This window comes from Aphis gossypii, chromosome 2 (genome assembly GCF_020184175.1).
Source record: "Aphis gossypii isolate Hap1 chromosome 2, ASM2018417v2, whole genome shotgun sequence".
In the NCBI taxonomy this organism is placed as follows: Eukaryota; Metazoa; Arthropoda; class Insecta; order Hemiptera; family Aphididae; genus Aphis; species Aphis gossypii.
In genome coordinates this window covers 52,089,425-52,109,462 of record NC_065531.1, presented here as the reverse complement: position 1 = coordinate 52,109,462, position 20,038 = coordinate 52,089,425, and the positions used below count along the sequence as shown (strand labels likewise).

The 20,038-nt window shown below is 26.4% G+C and overlaps 3 protein-coding genes across 4 annotated transcripts in view; 2 read left to right on the top strand and 1 right to left on the bottom strand.

The window, feature by feature from the left end:
- Positions 1-222: 222 nt before the first annotated feature.
- On the bottom strand, positions 223-2,329 carry LOC114121796 (O-glucosyltransferase rumi homolog). Its single transcript, XM_027984262.2, has 6 exons — positions 1,943-2,329; positions 1,668-1,824; positions 1,395-1,596; positions 1,017-1,295; positions 676-908; positions 223-612 (listed from the first exon to the last, which is right to left on the bottom strand). The coding sequence occupies exons 1-6, from the start codon at positions 2,031-2,033 to the stop codon at positions 420-422; spliced, it is 1,155 nt and encodes a 384-aa protein (XP_027840063.1). The 5' UTR covers positions 2,034-2,329; the 3' UTR covers positions 223-419.
- A 142-nt stretch (positions 2,330-2,471) lies between these two features.
- On the top strand, positions 2,472-14,436 carry LOC114121792 (5'-3' exoribonuclease 1). Its single transcript, XM_027984256.2, has 31 exons — positions 2,472-2,917; positions 2,974-3,105; positions 3,173-3,646; positions 3,742-3,903; positions 5,604-5,724; positions 6,507-6,661; positions 6,738-6,800; positions 6,880-7,004; positions 7,067-7,433; positions 7,519-7,630; positions 7,704-7,882; positions 7,961-8,133; positions 8,196-8,321; positions 8,641-8,761; positions 8,824-9,100; positions 9,155-9,306; positions 9,367-9,539; positions 9,633-9,825; positions 9,884-10,004; positions 10,070-10,284; positions 10,402-10,434; positions 11,429-11,515; positions 12,137-12,190; positions 12,287-12,355; positions 12,424-12,498; positions 12,564-12,737; positions 12,819-12,992; positions 13,089-13,570; positions 13,639-13,757; positions 13,821-13,930; positions 13,994-14,436. Exons 1-31 carry the CDS (start codon positions 2,843-2,845, stop codon positions 14,126-14,128), a joined length of 5,028 nt encoding a protein of 1,675 aa, XP_027840057.2. The 5' UTR covers positions 2,472-2,842; the 3' UTR covers positions 14,129-14,436.
- Positions 14,437-18,641: 4,205 nt separating this feature from the next.
- Positions 18,642-20,038, top strand: part of LOC114121781 (LIM and calponin homology domains-containing protein 1) — a 53,858-nt gene continuing 52,461 nt past the window's right edge. Inside the window, exon 1 of one of the 2 annotated variants that reach the window (XM_027984237.2) lies at positions 18,642-19,103. The gene's annotated coding sequence lies outside the window, so the exon portion shown is untranslated. The remainder of the gene's footprint in view (positions 19,104-20,038) is intronic. The other variant, XM_027984238.2, reaches the window with a different exon arrangement.

The following is a 20,038-nucleotide window of genomic DNA, read 5'->3' as shown; positions in this document are numbered from 1 at the left end:
TGTTTAGTAAATTGTGTTCCAGTGTACCACATTTTTTATAGTTGTTACTTAATTTCAAATAAATTGTTTCATTATTATGCTGTTTATTATTATTATTACTTACATCATCTTTTTTTTTCAAATGTTTTCATTTCAATATTTGTTTTGTTTCTGATGTTTGCATTTAAAAGTATCAACATTTCTCAAATTATTATTAAAATCAAAGTCAGTAAAATAGCACAATTCATTTTAAACTGTTATAATTTTTTTTTTTTTTTTGAATTTAAATTAATAAAACATTTTTATGATTTTAAAGATAAATACAATTTTGTTAAGTACAGCAGTCTTCATAAATTTCAAAAATTGTTAAGTTATATATATATATTATTTTTCATACAGAATGAAAATTTAAAAACACTTATTTTATACCCAGTGGAAGATCACCTATTAACTAGGTTAAGTTCATTGTCTAGTTTTGGTTTGTACTTCAATAATTTGGCATATTCTTGCAGCAGTTTTTCCCAATACCATGTTATATCTTTCATTCTCAAATGAGTTCTGATAAATCTATAACCTCGTTCTGAAATTTCTTTGGCTAAATCATCATGCTCTTTGAAAAATAATAAAATATTTCTGCAATATAAGGATAGAATAAATTATTACAAATTGTTAAATAACATTTATAGAATAAATTACTTAATATCTTTTTCGGACGCATTTGGATTTATTGGTACATAATGATACCAAGGTTTCATAAATTGATAGAAAAACTCTTTCCAGTCTTCTCCAACATGAAAAACAAGACTTTTACATAAAAAAAGATGTTTGAAACGAAAACTAGCTGCCACACCTCGAAAATTAAACAAGTATTTGTATTGACAATGGTTTTCTAATGATACTTCATCTGCTGGTGGAGCAAAAAGTGTATCCTATAAATTTAATATTAAATATTTTTCAAGTTGTAATTTATAATCAAATTATTATTATCATACAAGTATTAACTATTAGATAGATATTGTAATACAGTGTGTAGGTACCTTATCAGATTTCCAAGCTTGATTTTTTGTATATGCTGCATCAACTAGTTCTGGTTCATTTCTCGATAAAAGTATGAGTGAATCACGTTGTTCACTAGTTCTGGAACCTCGAAAAAATCCTTTAGAACTTTTGTTTTTCCATGGCCATTGTTCAGATTGTTTCAAAATAGATTTTCTCAAAGAATCCCATCGACCAAGACCTGATGGATGCAATTTGATTGCTGGTCCTCCACTCCAAAAGGACCATGCAGGGTACATTATGTCAGCATAATCATCTGTCTAGGGCACAAATTATCAATTTATTAAAACTATTGGACTGAGTAATATTATAAAATACATGATACATCAATAAATCAATACAAAAATTAGTACTCTCACCTTGCTAAAAGAAAAAACAGGTTTAGGATCCCCATAATGTTTTATTATTTGAGGCCAATCTCGTGTATTTAAAATGAATTCTACATCTGGAGTATTTAATTGAATTTTAGTTAAAAAATGTTCGATGCCTTCACAACGGGCTGGAAACATGCACTTTGTTTCTCTGTATAAGTCATGATTAAAGATCATATAACGAGTTCCTCTAAAAATAAAAATAATGATTGAGTATAAAAATTACAAATATAATTGACACTTGTACATTTTTATATTTACTTGTCTGCTGCGGCAGTTATCATTTCATGAGTAATGCCATCTTTAAATGGCTCAAGATCTTTCAAGATGTTTGGAAAAAAACATGTTCCATTCTTAGTTTCACAGGGAGTGTATTCTTTTTTAGCTTTGTTAATTTTGCTAATAATTTGGTTGGATACTAAATAAATGTACGAGAACAACAATTTCATAATAAATTAATGGCTTTATAAAAAGAAATCACATTTAGTGTGTAAAGCTAATATAATTAAAACTATTGAAGACAAATTATTACTTACATTTGTCATACATTGCTTTGGAATGACCATGATCATGTTGACATACAGTAACATTGAATAAATAAAATAAAACAATGAACACAGTGTACATAATTTAAATACATTCATTTAAACAGAAACGAGAAATTTTATAAAATATTTTATTTTTTTATTTATGGCGTATCCTTTTATGGATAATTTTTAAAGTCCTATTTTTAAAAAGTATTGTATTACTAAGGTCATTAAAATTATTTTAGATGCGTTAAATTATAAAAACTGCTATACATTTTTACTAAATGGTAAATTACTAAAAGAAATAAATTAACAAAAATTTTACTTCATAAATTAAATAATTATTTTAAACTCAAACTAAAAATAAAATCTTTTAAAAACCATTAAACAAGTACCCAACTAAAAATTAAAAATATTGTTATCATTATCCAATAGGTAGTTATCAGTTAAAAAATAATATTTAAGGTTATGTTTACAGTTTGTCTTGTTGAACAACTTGTCTGATGAATGAACCACTGAATAGTGAATGTAATCTTGAACTTCCGAGTGGCCGTGTCTGTAGTAGTCACTACAACTACAACTGTACAGTGTACTTGATAACTTCAGAAGTTTAAATCTGACGGTAGAATAGTAGGGTATACTGTATACCATAGTCTGTGCCCTGTGGTCTACTATCATGACAAAATAATTCAGTGTCATGCGTACTACAGTTGGCTCATACTACTTGTATTTCCTAATACTGTTTCGTGTTTAATATTTATATATTTTCTTTACAAAACTACTTGAGTCCATAAGCTTTGAGAAAAAATTTTGATTTTTTCAATTCAGTTTTGAGAAAATAAGTTAATATTTTTTATTTTTTTATGAAATAAAAGTTTTTGAATTAAGTCTTAAAAAGTTTTATTCAGTATGGGTGTACCAAAGTTTTTCCGTTACATGAGTGAACGCTATCCTTGCCTTAGTGAACTTGTTAAAGACTATCAGGTATTAATGTCTTGAAATTAATAAATTACTTCTATTGACTTATTAATGTGTTGCAGATTCCAGAGTTTGATAATCTGTACTTGGATATGAATGGTATTATTCATAATTGTTCACATCCAAATGACGATGATCCACACTTTCGTATAACTGAAGAGACTATTGTTAAAAATATTTTCCACTATTTAGAGGTTTAAGAATAATAATTATTGTAATCATAACACCTGTAATATTTTTAATACTTATTTTTTTGTGTAGGTATTATTTCAAATGATTCAACCACAAAAATTATTCTTTATGGCTATTGATGGTGTTGCTCCTCGAGCAAAAATGAATCAACAACGTGGTCGACGTTTTCGATCAGCCCATACAGCTGCTGAACAAATGAAACAAGCTATTTCGAGAGGTGAAACATTACCTTCAGAAGAACGCTTTGATTCTAATTGTATTACACCTGGTACCCCATTTATGGTACGCTTGCAAAGTGAGCTTGAATATTTTGTTGCCGACAAAATGTCCAACGATCCATTATGGACTAAGGTTCAAGTGATATTATCTGGACACCAGGTTCCTGGTGAAGGTGAACATAAAATTATGGATTACATAAGATATATGAAGTCCCGTCCAGGGTATAACCCTCATACAAGACATTGTCTTTATGGTTTGGATGCTGATTTAATAATGTTGGGACTATGTACACATGAACCATATTTTTCATTACTTAGAGAAGAGGTAATTTTTTTATTTTAAAAATAAAGTTAAAAAATGCCAACTGATTATTCATATTATGTAGTAATATATTATACTATATTTATTGTATTGTATAGGTCAAATTTGGACGTAAATCAAAAAAAGAAACATCTGTAGATGAAACACAATTTTATCTTTTACATTTATCATTAATGAGAGATTACCTTGGGTTAGAATTTCAAGAACTCAAAGAAACCTTACCTTTTGAATATGATTTGGAGTCCATTATTGATGATTGGGTAAATTTTGTTTATTATTTATAATATTTACATAGTATAAAAATAGTCCCAACAAAATAAATTTATAACAAGAATTAACATTTAATTAGTATTCTATGAATAGAAGAAAATGTAACTAAATTAACTTAAGTTGGTATAATATCAATATTTTTTTATTAATTCAGTTCCAGCGAAATTTAGATTTTATATATCATGTTTTTACTTTTTAGTTAGTATTATTTGATAGTATTTAATTATTTTTCTTCCTAAATTGACAGAAGTGTTTTGGAGTATTTGATAAAAGGTGACTACAACTGTATATATGCAGACCATAAGGTCTCCGTGGGAAAGACTCTTTCAATCAAAAACATACCCGTTTATGGTTGATTCACTTTTCGACCAAATTTAAAAAAGGTTGATTTCCTTTTCTACTTAATCAAAATTTTTTATTTATACTTCATGTTGTCTTATTGAAAATTATTAAAACCTATGTATAATATTTGTCATAAATTATTTGATCGGTGGTTGTGGAGTTCGATTTTGATTTGATAGCAACAACCACATAAGGGCTTGTGTAATTTGTATCAAAGCCAATTATTATAGGTATTTTAAAGAGTTGCTACCTTTTATAGCCAAGATAAAATATCAATAATTGATGTACAATTAATTGTATACATTTTGTAGATGGATTTATATTTTTAATAATTTTCTATTTTCTATCAAATAATAAAGAAAAATGACATAATTATTTATTATATTATGTTGTAAATAAAGACCTGAAGATAAGTATTATAACAAATAATATTATTGTCAAACTTTTTGTTTTGTCCGAAAAGAGAATCAACCTTTTTTCAAATTTGGTCAAAAAGTGAATCAGCCATATAGAGAAGGGTACGTTTTTGGTCGAAAACAGCCATGCTCATCTTTGTCTTGTAAATGGTTAACTTAACAAATTGTCCAAAGAATTCATTAACTCCTTTATACTTAATATTACAGTAAATTTATTGTTAAATTAAAATTTAAGAATATTTTAATTTTAAATAAGTACCTAAATTTTATTACTTTATTATAATAGGTAAATTTACTATAATATTAAGCATAAAAAAGTTAAATGAATTCTTAAGAAGATACAATTTACTGTAGTATATATTTGTAAGCCAGAGAAAATGCAAGGAGGTACAGTATCTTAAAATTTAAAGTGATGTTAGCTTATTTGGTGGTCAGTGGTTATATTTAACAGACAAATTCCCCAATCATACTTACCTCATATTTATCCTTTAATAATGCATTTATTTAAACTCTGATTTTGAAATTTTAAAGTACACTTTAAGAACAAAGATTGAAGACTATTTTTATATTATTTATTTTAGAGGTTGGTGAATTTCATTTTTTTTAAATTGGTATTATCATATACTATAATAAATCATTAAAATGATTATTTTTGTATATTTGAATGTTAATAAATTTAAATTTAAACAAGTAGCTTCTAAGTTATTACACTTTGTGTTCTAAGGAATATGTCCATGTTATTAAATTTTATTCATTGGTTTTTATTTTTATTTTTTTTTCATTGATAGTTAATTAAATCTTATATTATTATTGTTGGAATATGAAATGTATAAAAAATAAATTAGAATAAATAAAGGTAGTTCTGATCTTAAAATTAATATCTTATAAACTAAAAATTTATTTGCATTTATTTTAAACATGTTTCTTTTTAGGTATTGATGGGTTTTCTAGTTGGTAATGATTTTATTCCACATCTACCTGATCTTCATATTTCAAAAGGAGCTTTGCCAATATTATACAGAGTTTATATGGATATTCTACCTAAAGTAGAAGGTAATTTTGTATTATCAATTATTATTTTATCAACATTAAAGTTAACAAATTTATAATCTATTCAATAATTGATGTTGGTTATTTTTTGTTATCAGTAAGAAATCATTTAAGTACTTAAACTTGAACAAATAAAAGTTTTCAAACTGTTAACAATATTTTAAAATATTAATTAATTTATAATGTGATTTAAGTGAGGGTAAGGAAGACCCTGGATAGTAAGTTAGGGTGACCATATTAAAAAAAAAAACAGGACACTTTTGCAATGAGTAAAATAAAATATATATTGATTGTCAAAACATGAAATAATATACAATACTTAAATATATGTATATATAATCCTGCAAAAAACAGGATAATCCTGTTCAAAATAGGAATATGGTCGCCCTATAGTAAGTCAACAAACAAAACAAAAAAATTTAAATTGTATTTTTAGTGTATTGATAATAACTTTGAAAAATGTCGATGTTTTAATATTAAACAAATTTTAAAATATCTATTATATTATAAATCTAATGGTTCTATGGTACACTAGCTGTTATTACATAGAATTAAAGTAATTTTAAAATATAATATTTTTGCTAGTTTCTAATGTTGTAAGTACTCTATATTAACAATTTTTTTTTAAAACAATAGTTGATTTTTTGTATCAGTTTAATTGAATCACTGTTATGTTCAAAAAATATATATATATATTTATGTATTTTTATATTTCTAAGAGTTATCATATTTATATTATTGACATTTTTTAAAATTTTTAACAAAGTTTAATTGAACATTTAAAGGTTATTTGAATGAACAAGGAACATTAAACCTAAAGCGGTTTCAAAAATTTATGGAAACTTTGGCTAATTTTGATTACGATCAATTCAGAGATACTTATGCTGATATAAAATTTTTAGAAGGGAAACGTTCTGCAAATACTACAACTTCTAATAAAGTTAGTTTATTTTGTACTAATAATCAAATGTATAAAATTAATAATATGTTATATGAGTTAAAAATATTATTTTTAGGTTAATAATGATCCTGCTTACAAAGATGAATTAGCAGCATTAATAAAAGATACCGATAGAATTGTAAGAATTTTCATCTAATTTTTTTTTATTAATTGTAAATAGTAATACAATGAAAAATTTTAATATGATTTAATGTTAGCTTTTGAGTGATGATGACGAAGAAGATGAGTTTGAAGAAACTGAAGATGAATCCATTATGGCTGAATTTACTTTGCATAAAGAAAATTATTATAAAAACAAACTTGATTACAATGTTGTTACAGAGTAAGATTTATTTAATTTTTCTTTAAATCTTAATAAAAGTTAATTTAATTTATTTATTTAAGTGATGTTATGCGTTCACAAGCTGAAGGATATGTCAGGGCATTGCAATGGAATCTAAATTATTATTATAATGGTTGTTGCTCATGGTCTTGGTACTATCCACATCATTATGCCCCATATATATCTGACATTAAAGGGTTTGAAAATCTTAAAATAGAATTTGACTTGGGTCAACCATTTTTGCCATATGAGCAGCTGTTAGCAGTGCTGCCATCACTTAGTAAAGAATTGTTACCTAAACCTTTTCAAGATTTAATGACTGAAGAAGCTAGTCCTATAAGATTATATTATCCTGAAAAATTTGAAACCGATCTCAATGGAAAACAACATGAGTGGGAAGCAGTTGTACTAATCCCTTTTATTGATGAAGTAAACATATATTGTTTTAAGACATAATGTATAACAATCTTATATTACATAAATAATTAATAAAATTTGATTTTTTGTTTATTAGGAACTTTTAATTAAGTCCATGAAAATGGTAGAACATAAATTAACAGCAGATGAGAAAAGTAGAAATACTCATGGTCCCATGCATCTTTTTATGTATAACAAGAAAAATCTTGGTATGTGTATGTTGTATATATATTGATTAAATCCAATTTAATATTTTATTCTTCTCTTTTCAAATTAATTTAGGCACCGGTTCAATTTCTAAATATTTCCCATCAATTGAAGATAATCATGCCGAAAAAATAGCTATAACCCGTGAAGATATTTTTGTTGACATAGGTGATCTAGTTAAAGGCTTATATCCAGGCTTAAAACTGGATGTATATCATATTGGATTTCCATCACTTCATCTTATTCCAATTACAGTAAATTAAAAGGAATATTCAATTTGAATTAAAATGTTGATAATATAGTTTTATTTAATATTTTAAATATATTATTAGGCAAAATTACAAAGACGTAATGTAAAAGTATTTCAATCTCCTAGTTTGGGTGAAAATATGATAATAACAATTGATAATAAAGATGAAAATGATAATGAAAGTATACAACATATCGCTAAGGAATTACTTGGAAATACACTCTATGTTAATTGGCCTCACCTTGAAGAAATTAAGTAAGTTATATTTTTTGAATCTTTAACAATATAGATAACTAATAATTTCTAAACATTATTAGGGTTACTGCTGTTTCAAATACAACAGTAAAATTATCGTTTAATGAAGATGAACAATTGATAGTACGAGAAATGAGTGAATCAGATGTACAAGAGTTTAATTTGCTCGCTCAAGGCATTGCTAAGCTGTTAGTAATTATATTTATTTGATTAATTCAACCAGTGATGTTACAACCTGTTTAATTTTTGAACTTCGCCCAACACCTATTAGCTTGATTTTATAAATAAAAATTTAAAAACAGAATTTTAACACAGTTTAATAAACATTGTAATAGAATATTATAAATTGTATTTCTGAAATTTATTTATAATTTTTTTTAAAGTGAGCTTTGGGCGGTTTCATAAAAATTAAATAAGTTCTGTTTATTCTTTAAAATTAAGTTTCATATTACTATTAGAGTCAATCAGTACAACTGAATTAAAATTATTATAATATTTATGAATCAGGTTTATTACAACACGTGGTATTGATATTGGTAAGACTCATGTATTATTGCGTGGTCAAACTTTAAAAGGAACTAAATATGTACCAAGGCCAGATGGAAGTGGAGTTGATCTTATAAAAGTTGTATGTATTTTGTTATTAAAAAAATCTTTCTTAAGTATTGTATGTTTTTAATTTTTTAATAGTGGAATGATATATCAACAACAATTGCTTATCAAACATCCATACCTGGCTTGGAAGTAATTGATCCAAGTCTGAAAGAAAGTTATTTTTCATTGGAAGAATACTTTCCTCTTGGTAGTAAAGTGTTTGTGCTTGATGCTCCATTTTATGGTTGTCAAGCAGATGTTCTTGGAGGTTTTATTTCTTCACGAGTTAAGATAAATATAACACTTGAACCAGAACCCTACTTTTTTGATTTAAAAGAACGCCTAGAATCTGTTTCTACAGAACTTTTTTATGGTAAATTAAAAAGATTTTATTCTGAAACTTTTAAAAAGTAATTTTTTTCTTTAGCAAATACTGCAGCATCTAAACTTTCAATCAATTCTCATTTACTTGCTAAAATTACTGGAACAATATTCTTAACAGTTGAGACTTATGAAGATAGGAATGAAAAAAAAATGAATATTGGAATGAACCTTAAATCAAATAAACGAAATGAAGAAGTATTGAATAAAGTTAATGTATTTATAAATATTGTATTTATTTAAATATTTATTTTGTAGGTTGTTGGATTTACAAAAAAATTTGATAATGCTTGGATGTATTCACAAAAAACAATAGATTTGTTAGGTGAGTATATTCAAAGATTCCCAGAGTTAATAAATGTTTTAATAAGTACAGAAAGTGCCAAGGATACTTTTAAATCTGAAGATATGTTTCCAGATCCAAGTACAAGGTTTGTTTTATTATTTTTTTTAAGAAATCTGATAATTGCCCTTATTTAATTTGATGAAAATTGTACAATTATAATTTTTAATTGTTTACACAGAAAACAAAAATTAGATGATCTAAAAAAATGGCTTGGTGAAATGCGTTTACTAACTAAAGATAAACAAACTTGTGGATCAATGGAACCATGTAAAGTAGCTGCTGTGGAAAAATATATGGACGAATTTATCACTGAAAACTTAAAACACAAAAAAACTGTGACATTAAGTGTGAAATCACAAAATCTTTTTAAAGTAAATTAATTGTAATTAGACAATGAAGAAATTAATTATCATAAAATTTATTTTTTAGCCAATATCTAAGCTAGACAAATTAAAAGCTGACGAAGGAGCAGACACACGAGTTTTAGACCGTGTAGTATGTATTCGATCTTCATATCAAGTCCCTCTTGGTTTGAAAGGCACAGTAATTGGTGGGTTTTTTATTAGGTTTTGCTTATAAATAATAATATGCTTTAATAAACTGTATTTTATTTAGGTATTTCTAAATCAAATATTGATACTGAAATTGTATATAGTGTTATATTTGATAAGGAATTTCCAAATGCTGTATCATTTGGTGGTACTACTAGCCGTGGCTATAAATTGTGTAGAATGTCATTCATAAATTTATCACATGCTATACGTAATGGATTATATAAACCTTTGGTTGTAAAAAAGACAGTAAATCAGACTCCTAATTCTGAGAAACAGGTTTGTTATTTTATTTATATTTTTAAAGTAAAAATTGATTAATTGTTTACACGGTCTTACTATGTACCGTTAAATAAAATATTTGTTTGTAATTTTAATTTTATTTATTATTTTAAGAACACTCAACTAAGTATATGGGAGCATTTACAAGTAAGTTATATTTTTATATTTTTGCTAATTTATTACATTCAAATGTCTTTTAGAATATGGAAACACACATATTGACCTATTTTTACTAAAATATAAGAACATCATGTATGTTTTTGTAATATTTTAAGTTTTACAAAAGTATGAACATGCAATATTGCAATTTAAAAGTGTTATAAACACATTTAAAATTAAAATAACATGATAAATTGAAGTAAAAATATTGATAATAGCCTTACCTTTAAGTTAGATATTGGTCATTCACTCTAATATTAAAGTTAATATTATAGTTCTATCTATCAAGGTAATAATACACAATATAATAGTGATGTCAAAAACAATTTTTTTTTTAAATGTACCTAATTATATTTTTATAACCCAAATCCTAACATTTGAGTTAAATAACGTTTTTCTTTTTCATCAATATTTGAAATTGTATTTGAATTAAATTAATTATTGATATGTTAAATAAATTCAATCATTTTGAAAAAATAAATTAAATCCCCTTGATGACTTAAGAGTTAAAATTAAGTATATTGATTACATATTTTAAGATGAATGTTTATTATTGACATCTTGTTCACAAACCATTAGTGTCATGAATTATAAACCATTATTAAACAAAGTAGAACGGACTTTATTTTTAATAATTTCACTGTCAGTATCATCATATTGTTTTACATTTTGTATATTAACATTCTATTTCTTTAAACTTTTTAATTATATTATTATTTATATATAATGTATTTAATCTGTAGACTGTATTTATGTGTAATTTGTAAACTGAACTCAATTTTCCAATACAAACAATAGGTTATAGGGGATGAGTAATTTATTTAATGATTTACATGTTTATATATTATATTTATTATCTTACTGGTTACAAAAAATGAAATAAATTATAAAAAACTATATAATATCTGCTTTGTAAAATTTTACTGTTTGCTTCTAATATTTGTATACATACATTTATTAATAATTACATTTTTTGAAATAGTCAAATAGTAATGGACCAGAAATTAAACTTAAATCTCGAGAAGAAAAAATCACATTGGCTCCAAAAGAATCATGGCGACGTCAACAAGTAAAGTTTTTGTTTTTACAAAATTTTTTAGAAGTATATAAATGGAAGAATATGGATTACTTTGTCTATTACTTATACTTTTTAGATACTATTTATAAATTTAATTATAAATTTGTGGTATTTTTTAGAAGTAATAGAAGATGAAATTCTATTATTGTAAAACATTAGAATTTTTAATGATTATACTTGACTAAATAGTTGCATTCATTTAAATGATTTGAAATAATACAGTCAAATTATTCATACATGTGGCCTAATTATTAGATTGATAGAGGAAAATAGAATACAAATATTTCTCAAGAAAAAGTTATATTTCATGTTTTTTTTTTAAAGAGTTATAAATTTGAAATTTGAAATTATTTGAGTACTTTTAAATCATTATAAAATAAAAATTCAATGAAAAAATAAAATTCTTTGTCTCGAGCATAGTATACAAATTTACTCTAATGTTAACTATAAATTAACTTAAGTTTATATTCAGTGAATAGAATCATTAAAATTCTTATGTAACATGTGTGATAGAAAAAACTCATGTGGATACAACATTCTTAATTAAATAGATTATTCAGTTATAATGTATATAATGTATATCTTAATGTATAACATTTTTAATTTTTTTAGAAAAAAGAATCTCAAAGTCTACACAAGATTAATAAAATTCTCCAAGCACCTATTGTAAGGTTTTTTTTATACATATATATATATATATTAAATTTTATTGTAGAATAAAAAATACTACTTACATTTGATTATTGCTTGTCTTAAATTTAGGAAACAGTTAATGATAGACAGCATATTAATAATAATTCCATCAAGATACAATTGAATGCTGAAGCATGTGTTAGTATTTAATTTTAAAACATCTCAACAATAATTTTAATACAATTTTTTTTTTTTTTTTTTATTAGGAATTTAAGACAATGGCATTAAAGAAAATGTTAAAAATCCAACCGGAAGTTGATTATGTTCCAACTCCAAATAAAGTAATGATATATTTAATATTCTTCACTTTTTTTGCTAAATTTGTTATTATTATTTTTTTTTTTAGAATGAACCAGAATATTATTCAAATAAACCAGTAAATTATTTACCAGAAACTTCTCTTTGTGATTTAAAAACAGTAGAATCTCAATGCTCTAATTACAATATTAATGAACAAATTAATGAAAATGCAATTCCAAAACTTGACAATTCAACGGAAAGCATAGTTCAAGTAACTAATGTATGTGGTAGTTTAATAATTTTTTAGTAGTTTGACAATATTAACTAATATTAACATAATTTAATAAAATAAATTTTATAGGAAAAACCAATGGTTACGGCATTGGAAAAATATTATATACAGAAAGGTTATAGTCTTCCTAAGTATAGTTTTACAAATTCAGTAGATGACAATGGCTTTAAAATGTATACTGCAGAAATGATTATACCAAGTGGTGTTACAATACGAGGAGAAGCAAAACATTCATATATTGAGGTTTGTGTGCTTTATGTTATTTATGTAATATTAATATTATATTAATATAAATTAATAAAATTAACTTTACTTTTATCTATAATATATTTTTTCTAGGCATCTGAAGAAGTTGCTGCTCGTGCATTGGTTATTATTCAACAAATGGATGCTAACAAAAATAACGAACACTCTTCACAGAACAAGCCACCTAAGTCAGATCGAAGAGCTATGTCTCAACAACAAACATCAAATGTGTTTATGAATTGGATTACATCTTTCAATTCACAATCTCCTTATCAGCCACAACAACTTCCTCAACAACGACAACAACAACAAAAATTACAGCAGCAGCAGCAACAGCCACAACAACTACAGCAACAACAACAACAGCAACTACAGCAGCAACAGCAACAGCCACAACAACAGATATATCCACAAGTGCCCCAATATTTTGAGTACTCTTCACAGCACTTTCGACCACAATTTCAGCAGTTCCCACCTGGTTTTTCAGTTCCTGCTCAACAATCATTTCAAGTACCTTATCCACAACAAATCTATAGACAGCAAAATCCTGTTGGTTTCCCACTTCAACAGCAACAGTATGTTTCCTTATTATTTTTAATATTATATATAATATATTCTTGAAATCTAACCACATTTCTTAAAGGTTTTTGAACTATCAACAAGATTTGCAGTATTCCAAAGCAGTACCAGTTTTCACAAGTTTAGTAAATCCATCACAATTACCACAACCACCTGTTCATTGGCAACCCACCAACAGAAATTGTAAACTAATTTTAAATGTTATTATAATACATTTTTATTGTTAATGATATTATTTATTTTCAGTAATAAATAATGAATATCCAATGAATACTGTCCCTAACGCCTACCATCAACCTCAACAAAATATGAATTATCAACAATACATGCCAACAACACCGAATGATATGCCAATGGTAATAATCAAAAAAATATACCCATTTTAGTACATTCAATGTAAATATAAAATAATTTTTAAGAATGAACAGTACATGTCAAGTAACAGAATAATGATTCCAAGTCCTTCGAGTGCATTTTCACCTGCAGCTAATGACCAGTCCACATCCAATCGTAAAGTTAAAGTAGCTGCAAATTTTAACTCTTCACAACAATAAATGCTTGTTCTTACTTAATATACTAATCTTTTTATTTTCATATTCATTCATAAATTGGAAAGTAATTTGAAATTGCAGTTTATTTATAGGTATAATACACATTAATTGGGTATTTTAATATATATTTACAAAAATTTAATTTTAAAAATAGACCTAGCCTATTCCTACCCTGAAATATTAGGTTGATATTAAGCATTTTAATTTATGTATTTTATACTGATAATTTAATTTAAGATTGTATTATTGGGTTAATTATTATTTAAAACTTGATATGTAATTTTGTACTTTTTTTTGTATTTTAAAAAATATATAAAACAATGTCTTTTTTTTTGTAAATATTAAAAATGTAAAGTGTGAAATAAATCTCACATGAATTGATTTAAAAAGTTTTATTTATTATACCATCTTTATAAAATATAAATTAAATTAAATAGTGTTATTAGTGTAAGCCTCAGTATTCAAATACTGAAATAAATAACCAATTTATGTTTCACCCGTTATACAATTATATTAAATTTTGTCAATTATATCATAATACAATTTTGAATTTTGTAAGTTTTATCAGAATGAAAATTTAAAAACTTATGTTGAACTATTCAAATTTGTCTAAACATTCGTAAAATCACATGTACCTAATTTGTATTTATAAGATTTATTCTGGATTTAAAATTAAATGTTTTAGTACATAGTAAATTATAGGCTGATTAAAATTTAAATAAACTTAAATAATACAAATTATAAATATCAACTCTATATTTTAAACCTTAGGTTAGTAATATTAAGGCTATATTCAGGCATTTTGCATCCCATATTTTTCTCCACTTTTTAAGTATATTGATAATTTATATAAAATAATTAATATACAAAGTAATAAATGAAAAAAATAAATGAATTATTTTTTAATTCAAAATAATTATTACCATAATAATATTCTGTCATGACTGATAATATAATAAATCTTATAATATTATTACTGAATAATATATAATATAATATTATAATCGATTATTGATTAATGATTACCATCCTCAACTACTATTTAAATAATATATGATTCTAGTAGTTAGATTATTACCTGGGTAATGGGCAGGCCTTAGGTATACCTATCGAACCTTACTATGGTTACAAGTGCATTTTCAATTTTAATACATCTCCAAAATCAAGTTATTCGACTACAGCAGTCAGTGATACAACGAAATATGAAAGGGGTCAATTTTGGATTTCTGTTATACAGCACACTATTTTTTTTTGTAGCGTACTACGAAATACATCGGCATATGGCAACAAAATCCTTTTCTAAATGATAGCCTGTACGTAAAATGTTTGATCTATAGGTGCAAATTGGGGAGTGCTTGGAGCCTGGAGGTGCTTCGTCGAATTTTTGTGTGGGGGGTAAAATCCACCCACTTTGGTCAACTTAAATTTAGCACCCCCATAAATTAAATTCGAATTGCGTCTATGGCTAATCGTTTTGACATTTAAATTTTAGGTGAAGTGAAAACGTTTAGTGTGGACCACAACTACTTATATGATATAGGTATACTGACTACCATAATAATATTATGTATTACACAGTACCTACCTATGGTACTGGTGTAATTTGTAATACATCGAAAAGGCGACAACATGGTCTGTACTCTGTAAATACTTTGGTGGCAACTACAATAATAATATACTCGCAACTCGCGCAGTCAAGCGATGCAAATGGACTATAGGTTGTCTATTTTTACGCAAGTGAGTGTGTGCATAGGAGTAACGATAAAAAAACGATTCCACCAATATGTCGTCCATGGTGAAAAAGGTTTCTTTTGAGATACCTATATATTATTATTGTGTAGATGATGTACAGCGACAATTTATTTTATTTTCGTCCAAAATATTGTGAATTGTTCAAGAGCTGCCCTATAGCGCACAATTCGGTGTGTTACGTGTATACTGTACGTGTTATTTTTCCCTACAACGAAAAATAGCTAATGAGAACCACTGGTTTAGTTAAATTATTTTCACAATACTAATAATAATAAAGAGTTATGTAGTAAATACGTATTAAAACGCATAATATGTTTGAATGCATGATTGTACTATACAATTTATAATAAATCGTGGTTTATAAATATTGTAGGTATTTTCTAAAAATCATGAATAATTCCCATTATTTATCACAAAGGTTAAAATAGCAACTATGATCCGACTGCAACGAAATTATTTAATCGTGTGTTTCTTTACTAGACCTTTTTAGAAACTGATTTTTTCTCTGTATTAGATTCCTTATATAATCCTTATTCCTTCTAGGTTTAAGAGTGCGATTTATTACAAACAATTTAACCTATATCAGTATTGATATTACTTATTATTTATATCGTAGTCTGCAGATAAAATGGTTTTATATGTGTTAGTTAATGATTATTGTATTATAAATTCTTATTTAAACCAGAATAATAGTATGTAATATATAATAAATACAAAATAAAGTTAATTGTGCTTCTTAAAAATGGAAAGGAAAATGTAAATTAATCTTTATAAATTTCACCTAAATGATACATAAAAATTAAAAGCTTGACTAAACTATGCGTATATTATATTAGACATATCAGGGGGCCTGGGGGCCGTATACATACTTGGCCCAAACCATATGTTATTTTGGGTAATTCACTCAAATGAAAGCCACCCTTATATTGTACGTACCTATCGTTATCGTCAATAGGATCCTAAGAGAGGTAGGTACGACACATCGTTTTTCCTCTTCGATCGAAATATACACTGTGGAGTTTAATATATTATATTACTATACATCATACAACAAATTGTTTTTTCATAAATAGGTTTTCACACTTTACGATCGTATAAATAATAATAATCTAACAAACGCAATTTAGCGACATAGTTCGAAGGACGCATACGTCCACTTATGTAGTCATGCTGACGCACTTTTAAGCCCACCCACGATTAAAGATCTTTAATCGTGGGCCCACTACAAACAATATTTGGCCCAAGTACTGTAAATAATCAGAGCTTTAATTCATATAATATAATAAGCAATTATTATTTTTATTTTTAACATTTAAATATTATATAGAGCAATTTTTAATCTTCAAATGTTGTGTACTAGACAAAATTATTATATGATCCTCTAATTAATATCTACTTACTGAAGATATTAAATAATAACTTCATATTTATTTAAAATATAGGTGATATGCGCCTACAAAGGTATAGGTACTTCCTAATATTAAAATTTGGGCAAAAAGGGGAGGTTAGGGCAAAACGGGAAGAGTCATTTTTGGGTGAAGCGAGTTCCGTCTTGTTCATTAAAGAAGTTGCAGTACAAACGTTGAAACTCGAGCGTCTCGAGCTTAAATCAGCAAAAATGTAGCACAGACGAAAGTCTTTGGTTTGAACCAAAAATACAAAGGTGGGGTGGCAGGGATATGCATCTTTATTATTGATGTAATGATGTATAATGTATATAAGCTGAGGTATAAGCTGTTAAAATAATTGGTACTTGTTTTTTGTATATATTATAATATATACATTGAATATGCGAGGGGGAATCAATGGTGCACAAAGAATTGTCTTTTAAATTAATTTGTCTGAAAGTAAATGGCTACTTACGATAACCAGTTACAAAAGTTGAAATGTATCATCAACTGAAATTCTAATATTTTAAAATAGGTAGTAAAATATTTTCTGATATTACCTATTGTTTTCAAGTGTTCCATCACTTCAGTTGTGTCATATGTGAATATATATAAATAAAAATGAAAGTTCGTTCATAAAGTTACAAAATAAAGAAAAACTCGTCATCCAATTATGTACCTAATTATGTATATAAATTATTATAATATTTTCGGAACGAAATTAATTATTTGCGTTAGATAATAAAACTATTACTAACCACATTTATTCACACAGATAATTAAAAATTGATATTTACTAAAATACTTAAATACGGCAATTTAACGACTCAACGTCGAAATCTAGATTGATATGTGACTGACGGCTGACGCAAAAATGTGTAAGTACTACCGAGAGTAGTATTTTTTATACCTTTAACCCTATCTGCTATCAGTTATCGGTAACGATCATTAATTAAACCATGATTATACTGTATTTCAATATAATAGTCCATATTATATAATATGGCAAAGTTACTTTAATAAAAACGTATCCTGTTTTTGGAAATATTGGCCAACTTGTCTATTATACATATTATTTAAATATAGTTTTACAAACAACACATGTTATATGTCAAATATTTTACGAAAACCTAAACCTATAACCATAAAGCATAAAGCATAAATCACTAATGATGTGTTTATTTAAAATTATAAATTATAAATTATATTATGTATTATTATTACAATAATATGGATGCTGTTGGTGGACGTTGCCAAATTGTTTCCCGCGCAACGTTCGGAAAGTGTCCGCTAGAGAGCGCTAGCCGTTTCCGTAACAAGTCGTGTTTGCGACCTACGTTTGCCTCCGCCACTACTCCGAGAATCTTCTGGTCTTTCCTCCGGGCGGCACACCGGTGCGTCGTGCATGTTTGTTTTTGTTGTTTGTTGTGGCACAGTGTCTCGACGAACGCGTCGCTGGTCGTAGTTCCGTGTTATCGTCATGTAAATTTTTTTTTCACTTCGTTTCATTCGCGATTTTTTGTGTTCTTTTAGCTATTCTTCACTCCGACTCTTTTCGCCGTTTATTTAATCATTTGTCTATTGTATTAAAATTATATTTCGTTAATGCACACGCACATTTTACTCACCGAAAATATTTTACGTATATTTCGTGCACGCATATCGTGTTGAATACCTATCCGTTGTACACTCGCACACGGTATAGGCAGTGTGGTCCAGCCGAATGCAATTTGTCCAAGAACTGTCGAAGATCAGAACAGACGGAACCAAACCTTGTATAGCACTCAGCAGCACCTGTCGGCCGAGGAATTTAAATGCTGGGCTATTGATCGTATAAGGTATTATTAGAAGTTTTATTTCAATATTCCATTATAATTTATAGTAGGTATAGAATATAGATACTAGCACACGTCATTATTAGTATACGCTAAATCTGCACAGTTTTATACAACGATTTTTGCAATGCATCTGTTGCAGTATCATATTATCATAATTTATACTAAATTGTAGTAAACTCGTAATGTCGCCGGATCGCTCTGATGTCTAAAACCCCTTTGTTTATAAGATACCTAGTATACTTAGAAGAAAAGATACTGACGAATTCGCAATCTTTTTTGAAAAAACGTTTCCAATTGCTTACACCAATATCATTCGTTAAAATAATGGAGGCAGTAATATAGGTTAAATGTACATTTATTTTTCTTAGTAGTTCTCCCTGATAATATTTACCCACCATAAAAAAGGACTAACTGTCGAGTCTACAAAGGTCGAGGGTTTGAACTGTCATTGATTTGTAATCATCCAAGAGGTAATAGTGACATACGGTGAATTGAGCCTATGCCCTATAGTATGGTCGGTAAATAATTATCGCCGAATAATAAAAAATAAACGGAAAGGGTTATAGTCATAGAGTTAATGGTGCAAAACCTACGTGTAGAAAGCTATTAGTGGAAAACCAATTTGGAATTTTTACTTTAATTTTCGTTCGTACGCATTTGCATTATAGATCTAACTAAAATACAGTAGGTACCTATTTACATTTGAACATTTATTACGATTTATAAAAACTCAATCATTTATATCACGCTTGTTAATACCTACACAAATTAATTATTACGATAATATATAATACATTTTAGAAATTTTGAATCTATTCATTATAGGGAATTTTCTATTTATATGCACATTTTCACTACCTAATTATGTTTTAAATTATAATGACAAAAACAAAAAAAAAAAAATAATTTGTTATTTAGAAATTACAATATTTTAT